The sequence below is a fragment of the Cornus florida genome, unplaced genomic scaffold, assembly GCF_030987335.1.
Source record: "Cornus florida cultivar Cherokee Brave unplaced genomic scaffold, ASM3098733v1 CherokeeBrave_3.0.0_Hap2_Chr02, whole genome shotgun sequence".
Taxonomy (NCBI): domain Eukaryota; kingdom Viridiplantae; phylum Streptophyta; class Magnoliopsida; order Cornales; family Cornaceae; genus Cornus; species Cornus florida.
The window spans coordinates 78,112,351-78,121,693 of NW_026775572.1; the positions used below are offsets into that span (position 1 = coordinate 78,112,351).

Here is a 9,343-nt window from a genome sequence, read left to right on the forward strand (position 1 = left end):
GATGGTATTATTTAAATATATAAAGCTTTCAACAATCTGCATCTTTGCTGGTCTAAGGTCAAGAAGCTGTCTTCATCGACATCCTAATCGAAAACAACTTCGAGAAGGTTGGTCAAGATCGAGGCACTCTCGTCAAGGTCAACGCTCCGCATGAATCCTTGTACAAATATGTTTCATTCATATCTTTTCTACAGGATGTTAAGCTTGTATAGCAGACCTTGACTCCATCGCCATCGCTGCCGCCTTGCACCACCACCACCTTCCAACACCGCCATCGGTGGTACACTGGTACCTCACATGAAGACTTGAGCAGATTCGATCCGAGAGATCCATGATTTAGGATACAAATGGTTTCCAAGTGTAGGATCTTCTCTGTGAGTAGCTAAATTCCCTCTTAGGGCATTGATGTAGCCCTAGCAAGTAACATGTGTTAATTGTTCTTATTTTTGGGGATCTTTTATGGATTATGTATTAGTGCACCCTTCAAAGCAACATAACAACATTCCCTTGGAAACAAAAAAGAAGAATCTATCTCCAAGCCTGAACCTTAAACCCATGTAATAAAGAAATTTTCTACCATTAGAGAGAGCCCGAGCCATCAGTGAGATACCACTCTCGAAGAGCTAGAATTCTAACCTTGTGTCAGGACCTACGGGCCAAGGGACAGTCTCAGGTAGACAGTTTTTCTTTTTTTCTTTTTGAGTTTCGGGAATATCCCCATTCCATACTTATATATATATATTTATATTATGATTTATATTTTACATATTTTGGAATTGATATGGATGTCATGGTATGTTACCTGGACTAGAGCACGTGTATTGGGTGTGGGTGTGTTTCCAGGCGTCCGACAATAACAAATCCCCAATCAAAGGACTCAGTAACACTGTCAAATATTCATGTTATCTAATATTCTTGGTTAATTTATATAAGTAAAATAATTTTTTTATGTTACATAATGTTTAATATAGGCATTTAACTCGTTTTGAAGCAATAATTGAATCAATGGATATGCTTTTTAGGTGCATGTCCAACTAAAAGTGTCGGACACATATCCCATACCCATATTTGAGGATAGTGTTTACGACATTGAGGCCTCTTTAATCAATGAACCTTGTTTCATGTCTGTGTCAATCTGTTTGTCTTTTCAATTATAAACAAAAAATGCTTTCCCATTTCTAAACCAGTCCCTTAAAGGGTACTGCAGTCCTATTTCGATTATCAAATGTTGCCTTTTAAGTGATGCATGGCTCATGGATGGCTGGAATCAAATGCAATATTGGGGTGTAATACTTAAACTTTTGGATCCTGTTGCTTCACAAGGTTTTTGTAGGGAAATGGAGATACCTTTAGGGTTTTAGCAGATTAAACCATAACAAGGAAATTTTTGTTTCTTCACTCCCTGCCTCCTCTCTCTCCCTCTCTAAAAGCCATTGAATCTTTGACTGGGCTTTGACAAATGCACAAGCCAACGAGGCACAGTTCTTGGTCAGTTCAGAAGATTTTGTTGGTTGTTTAATTGCTAGTCTTGATTAAATTATGTCTTTTCGGGATACGTAGATGTTTCTACAGAGAACATTTCATTATCGAAATTAAGTTGCATAGCTACTCCTATATTAGGCTTCTTACTCCAGACTTTAGTGCCATATATATTGGGTTATGCTCCCTTTCAAAGCTTCATGCTTCTGCTGTGAACAGGGTTTAAGCAATCGGCAAGCTCATGTTGCCTTGAACTTGCTCTATTTTTTATTTTATTTATTTTATTTTTCTATCAATCAACAATAAGAATAAACCATAACCCTGCCCCACCTATTTTGCTGCCGTTCCTTTTACCACTTTGCTATTATGGATTTCGCGTGTTAATCTTGCTCTAATAGAATTTGGAATGTACAATTTGGCATGAATAGGTTGAAAACACCTTCACTATTTACACTGTTGTTTGGCTAATTGATACAAAATTGATTTACTTTTTTGTGTAATATTTTTACCAAAGTTTTTCATTCCTTGGAAAGGGCTACAGCCATGTCTTCCTTTAACTTACACGCCGCATGAAAACATGTTCTGTTTGCTTGAATTATGGTTCTGTTTCACTTCAGAAGTTCACATGTTCATGTTACTTGACGTCTATGACATTGTGAATTTTTATTTTATATATGCAGAAAATTTTAGGTACTTCTCATGATTTAGAGGAATTCCCATATCTCAAAGCTGAACTTAGCATGCGACAGCCACTGTCTCTTCTAGGTGATTAAGCTTTCACCATGGTCATGGTCGAATCTGGGGCTCATCGCCACATATCATTCGGGAGTTCTTGTTGCTGTGTACGTGTTATAAGGTGCTCTTGGCAGCTCTATGTTATGCGACCGACGTGCTTGGTGCTTCCATCTTACTGGTACAGCTACTTCCAACACCATTTGTATATATGTTTGGTGATTGCATGTAATCCGCTTGTTTGATGCGCCCATGTCGCTGGGACAAGAACTTCCAGAAAATATGTAAATGGCAACCACCCACTGTAAGAGCAATGATATTTCGACTCGTTGAAGCTCGTGTATGACATTTTTGAGTTCTCATCAATGATGCTTCCATTTAAAGGATGTGCATTTCAACCATGTGGTATGCCAGTGGAAAAATGTTGGGTTTAAGATTTAAGTAGCAGATTCGGATTTCTGTTAGCTAATGTGAAAAGCATACTTCCCTCTCCATTTTTGTTCAAGCTTAGTAGCGGATTTGGATTTCCTTTTGTATATGCAAGTTATAAAATCAAATAACTAAATAAATAAAAGGAAAGGGTTCGAGCTCCAATGTGGACAAAAGTGTGTGTTTGCTTTACCGTTTGAAAAAAATAATAATAAATTAAATTAAAAAATTATATCATTTCACCGTATAAAACATATGTCGATGGCAGTGTCGTGGGTAAAAGCTATTATTGACATGTTTAATAACAGTAACTTGGTAAAAAAAAAAAAGTTGTCATAAGTTTAGGCATGTCTCCAGTTGTTCTGTTGGAGTACCTGTCTACCTGATAGCTTGGACATGGAAATATTGGGGAATACAGAAACTATTGCAACACAAAGGATTATGAAGAAAAATAATAATACAAAGTTCAAAATATTGAGGGTAAATTGAAAGTATTGTTTTAGTAGTTTTTGGTAAAAATGAAAATTATAAACAATGAATTTGAAGTGATGAAGTTTATAAGTGGTAATTAAAATATATATATATATTAAAATATATATATATATATATATATATATATATTTTTTTTTTTTTTTTTTTTGAATTTTCAACGTTCAGTATTCAGTGTTATAAATGATGTTTCTATTACTTAAAATTTTATTCTATTTTAGGTGGTGTTATCGTTTTCAATGATTGAAATTGCATTATTAAGGGCATGTTTGGTATGCGTTTTGTTTTTAGTGTTTTTGTTTTTATCAAGTACTGCAGAAGTGAATAGTGGAAAAAGCGTGTACGGTAAAAACTGTTTTATTTTGCACAATGCCAAAAATTGAAACCAATTTAGTGTTTTTATTGTTTCTGCACAATAGCGATGAACAATAATTTTTTTTTTTTTTTTGAAAAACTCTTTAAATGATATTTTTAAACTAATCATTATATTTTTCAAACTTGCAACACTTTTTTACGAAATATGTTTTTATGTTTTTATTTTCAAAATTTTTGAAACAAATGGATGTTACTAAACATGTTTTCGATTACTATACAAAGCATTTTATACCAAAACACTTGTTTTGTTTCAGGTTAAAACAGAACATCAAAACAAAACGATTATATTCGAATTCGGAGAACGCTAATCATTTTAGTTCATCTCTATATGAAACGCGTATCATACATGCTTTAAATGTACTTTTTTGAATAAATGCGTAAAGGTTATTTAAGTTGGACCACAAAAATGCTGAATTTATTCACTTTGAAACTGGCCTAGTTATCTACAGGTAGGAAAGTTTCAACCCTAGTAATCTGACCATAGAATTTGAATTCTAACCCAATCAACAAGTTGAAACTAATAGAAGTAAAACAATGAATACAATTAGAGAAAGAAATAGAGAAAAATCACAGCATTCATATTATATATTCTTTTTGCTTGTAGAAAGTTTCAAGTTGACCACTGTAGAGTCTTGTCATGTTTTACTTTCTTTTATAGTGTGATTAAAATGTGATTGTTTTCAAATTTAAATGAATTGAATGGTCCTTAGATTCCAGTCTCCATTCATCATCATGCTTTTTGTACTCCTTATGATTTATTGTGGTCCTAATTATAAGAATGTCACATATGAAATTATTTAAACCACATTAGAATATTTCAATTCCTTCTCTAATTATCTACTTGATTAAAGGTGAGGAGTTAAACATAAATTATCTGGTCGGACACCTTTTATTGATAACATATGATAGATGTTTTGGAGGAGGAGGTCCCTAATTCGACACTCGAAAATCCGTTGCATTGAAGGCGACACTCTTCTTGGATTGTTGGAGACTTACTCGAAGGTTGATGTTCAGATCTCGCCAGTATTTTCATAAATTATCTTCTAAGGGTGGATCCAACGGGTCCTACCTTAAGGTAATTCCACGATTATCACAAAAAAAAATAAAAAATAAAAAATAAAAAATTTATTGTGTCAAGAAATTCTATTCAACTCCAAGACCCAAGTAACACTAAAAAATAATAAGTAATTTAAAAGTTGAATTTGAAGAAAAAAATAATAAGAAAATTCTGACTATATGCAAAAAATTTTCGTCATGTAAATAAAGTCAGATGTGTCTAACTTTTCAAGCGCGAACAATACTCTCTCTCACACACACAGATGGAAGGATTGACCGTCGTCTATTTTACATTGTAATCCTGATTTTCAATTACCCAATACATCATAGCATGGTGTGCGTGGGTGAACTTAATTGTTGAAGTTGAAGGCATGGGATGGGGTATAGAAGGTCCCACATGCTATCCCACTGAGAGTACAAAACACGGTGTATGATGGATTACCAATCACCAATTCACAGGGAGACAAGCAGACAAGTGGGATTCCAGGTTGTCTCCTACCCAATCATCAAAGTGGGGGCTAATAATCTCTCTCGCTGTTGTCTCTAACCTAATCATCAAACCCACTTATTTGTTTATTTATTTCTCCTTAAATTTAAGGATCTCATTAAGAATTCACGATTTTTAGCATTGTTAATTCAGATGCACTTAATTATACTTGATCTAAAATTGCACATTGCATCATATAGTCTGTAAGACCACAAACCCAACATCTCTAGAATATGGTGAAATAAGAAAAGTAGACCCATAGGAGTTAAATAATAAATTTGAAAGAAATTTGAACATGAGTTTTGGTTGAATGGGATCAGTGGTGAATTACTCTGTCAATATATAGATCTCATTTATTGGTCTAGACTTATTAGGTGGATATTGGGGCATCTTATAAGGGACGCTAACGTTTAGCATGACATCGAATCAAAGACTGAGTTTAATTCTGATAATAATTGTTTTAAATCAAGAATTTTTTAACTAAAAAACTTAAGTTATTATGTAGTGTTTTATAAAGGTGAGACTTGGGTTGTACCAATCAGAGCAATCCGATTCTCGACTGAAATTTTTACAAATGGGTAAGGTACTTAAGATTGTGGGATGTGACTGTGTTTAAACTTTAAAATTTGAATTTATTTTGGATGAAATTTGGGCAAGTTTTAGTAGCTTGAGAAATCCAAAATATAATAACAATTCAAAAATTTTATAGTTAGAATTAGCTAATGTATATGATTCATCGCATGAGATCATATTGCACACAGTTAAACATTTTATTAAAATTTGATATAATTCGAGAATCCTGAAAACATATGTAACTTGCAGGGGCTAAGACGTATTGGGTTTCTTGAGACTTGGACTTAGTGCGAGTTAAAGTATCAGAATCTTGGGTTTAGAGAGAGCTAACCCCAAGTCCCACCCCTAGAGTCGCATACATGTCAACATACATCCCACTCATTTTCCATCCCGATGTGGGATGAGTCCCTCTAACAACCTTGGTTTAGAGCCATTCAATAAATTCTCCTTGTATGAGCCACTTCATAATAATTTCTCCTTGTATGAGTCACTTCATAATAACCCCATTGAATCTTTGTGGTTGGTTGTCTATTAAGATGACATTAATATGATTTTGATGGGGTCCTTCGTAGCTTGAGGATACAGAAATGTGACCACCACTCTTTTTTGGAAGCAAAATGATCGAAGAGAGGAGCAATTTATTTTAATTGCTCGGATTGAAATTTGGTGTAAAGGTTTTCTAACATGATCTCCACTTGGGATAAGAGAGGACCCCCTAAGCTGACTTGTTCAATGAAACTAGTCCAAAAACCTTTTCATACAATGGGTTGGTGTAGATAGGTTAATGGGTCCTGTCAAAAATGTTTAGTACAACCCTAACTTTTATAGTGCTCATTGTAATTTACATGACAATGAGTAAAGACATTATAAAACAAAAATTGACAGAGAGCACTCCTTGCTGCCATTTTTTTTTTCTACTTTCAATCACCAAAGAAAAACAAAGAAATGGAAAAATTAGGTAACCTGATAGTGCATAAAGTGACTGGCTGCAACAATTTTTTTTGGTGAAAAATAGCAATTTTAAGTACAATAGACCTTTAGTGGAACTTGACATGCCATTAATCAACAGAGGAGGAAGGTGGATGATTGTAGATAGCGATATGTGGAAGGAAGTTGGCTCTAGTGATGGGATAGTCATCTTCAATGGTGGGAAAAATATGTGAATGTGACTTTGTAAAATTTTTAAAAATGTCATATGCGAGAAGGGTAAAGCTATCAAGTGAGCGCTCACGCAGGAGTACCTACCTATTAGGTTCCTTTAACCACATGATTGCTTGCAACCTAGAGATTTGGAAAGAATGAGACTGTAGCTTTTACCGACAAAGAAGTGATAGGATAAAGAATTAATGAAGGAGGAAAATTCAAAAAGCAAGACACTTCAACAACTCCAACCATCAAAATCTCATATCCCTAATTTTTGAAGAACTATTTTCCCTCTCTATCCCCGAGAACTTGAAATCTCCTCTCTTTAAAATGAGAATGTATTTAGTACACGGTGCACCGGATTAACCTGAGCCGTTTGTAATATGTATACTGGATATTTATTCCTCCAAAATTATGTGATGAAACAACAAAAGGGCATATGAAAATCAGCAAGACGATTAAAGGGTGACATGGATGGTACCATTTGAGTTCTAGGGTGCCTCTTTGCATTTTGGGAGACTGAAGAATAAGAAGAATTAACTTATCCATTTTTCCCTGCAAGAAGAGAAGGTGAATTGACTAGTTTAATGGAAGTGGGTAGGCAGAATCAAGGTATTAGATAAACAAAGGAAGCATCAAAAGGTCAACCAAAAGAATAAGGCTATGCTAGATTCAGTTTTTTGAGAATAGTTTTATTTTTTATTTTTTGAGAGTTGAAAATTAAAAAATTATACAAAAATCTGTTTGGTTAACAGTTTATTAGAACTCTTTTCTTAATATTTAGTTTTTTTAAAAAAAAAATAAATTAAATTTAAAAAATCTAAAAATAATTTTTATTTTCTAAGTTATTGAAAACTATTTTTTAATTGACAAACCAAACAAGTCCCAATTCATCTTCAAGATTGAGCAAAGTGCCTTAATGGAGCTAGATTCATCAATTTGATGAATCTTTCAATGCATGGATGGTGGAAGCGAACCGCAAGTGGCCTTGTTAGTTTGATAGGACATAGTTTGGCAAATTTTGTATAATAAAATTGAAGTTAACTTTTGTTTTTGTTGATGTAAAATTTTCACAAACTAGAACCAAACACTTTTTTATGAGAAAAGAGACGATCGGCGTGGTGCACGTGGTTGGTTGAGTTAGTACAATAATACTTGAGCCATTATTATAAGTCGAAAATTTTTTTATTGATAATTTGTGTCAAACCGTAATAAGTTGACCGATTCCTCTTTTTATAAGGGTGTTAATAGTGATAGTGTCGTCTTATGAAATCAATTCATTTTCCTTGTGCATCATGAATAGGAGTGGATGGTGGTAACTATCATTACTTCCTTGAGTTTATCTAAACTCCATGGGTTTTCGTGTTAGTTGGTCCAATATACAGTAAGCAATTTTTAAAAATAAGTGCATTTGAAAAGATTTAAGATACCGCTTAACATAATAAATATCAATTAAAGTATGCTAAAATTTTAAGCGGGTGGGATGTTGCTTATCATTTATCGCAGAAAAGACATGACGTTTAATTTTAAAGTGTGAACTTGGCCTCCCTCACTACTCTTTACTGCTTCTCTGTGAGTTCTCTCGTTCGAAAAACTCTTATATATATATTTTGCTTGTTAGTTTTAAATTAAATGTTAATAAGAATAAATTATATGAGAACAGAAATAAAAAACATGATTCAAATGTTATTCACTATAACACAATTATTCCTATAACAGAATTCTTTTTGGGTACCATCTTTAATAGTTGTTACACCCTTTTCAATATACAATGGGTTACATAAATATTATATGATCTTGAGACTATATATTTTAAATTTTTATTTTTTATATATCTTACCAACACGTTGCATTTGAAACTTCACTTTAAATTTGAAAAAACAAAAAATAAATTTAAAAATAAATTCATTAAATAAGATAACTAATATAATAGTACAAATAAAAACTATTCATTCATTCTAAAAAGAATATACAAAATTGTATTAAATAAGATAACTAATATAATAGTACAAATAGAGATTCTCCATTAATCATTCTAAAATGATTATATATATATATATATATATATAGATATATATATTTGGTTGATTGTTAGTTTTTAATTCAAATATTAATAAGAAAGAATTACACGATAAAACAACCTGAATTTAAATGCCGAAGGCGAATACATAAAATTCACCAACTATATATATATATTTAAGGAATTTAATTAAAAGACGAATGAAATAACACGTGCCAAATACTATTCATAAATGTTTTTTTTTAAGGTAAAACTATTCATAAATGTTTGCTATGACATCGCCTACAAAACCATCAGTGGACAGTGGGGTTGGTTTATTCACCAGTCATACACATGCATATGTAGAGAAAGAAAGCGAATAATAGTTGTATATAGAGGTTTACTAGAGAGTAATGTTGTATACAGAAGTTTCAAATTTAAAAGAGATATAAGTGCCAATCGCTATTGATTGATGTGAAAGGCATTTCGACAAAACGCGATAAAAACTTAAAAGGAGAGAGTATTTTTATGCTTTACCAACAAAGAATTCTTACAAGACTCTAATAATTGAATTCACACAA

General features: G+C 32.7%; 1 protein-coding gene across 2 annotated transcripts in view; it reads left to right on the forward strand.

Annotated features, from left to right (window-relative positions):
- The window catches only part of LOC132295356 (ATP-dependent DNA helicase homolog RECG, chloroplastic), a 115,338-nt gene extending 112,658 nt beyond the window's left edge, over positions 1 to 2,680 (forward strand). For both annotated transcript variants that reach the window (XM_059793585.1, XM_059793586.1), the window contains exon 19: positions 2,160 to 2,680. In XM_059793585.1, the coding sequence (XP_059649568.1) occupies positions 2,160 to 2,252 (93 nt within the window). In that variant the 3' untranslated portion in view covers positions 2,253 to 2,680. The remainder of the gene's footprint in view (positions 1 to 2,159) is intronic.
- The last annotated feature ends 6,663 nt before the right edge of the window (positions 2,681 to 9,343 follow it).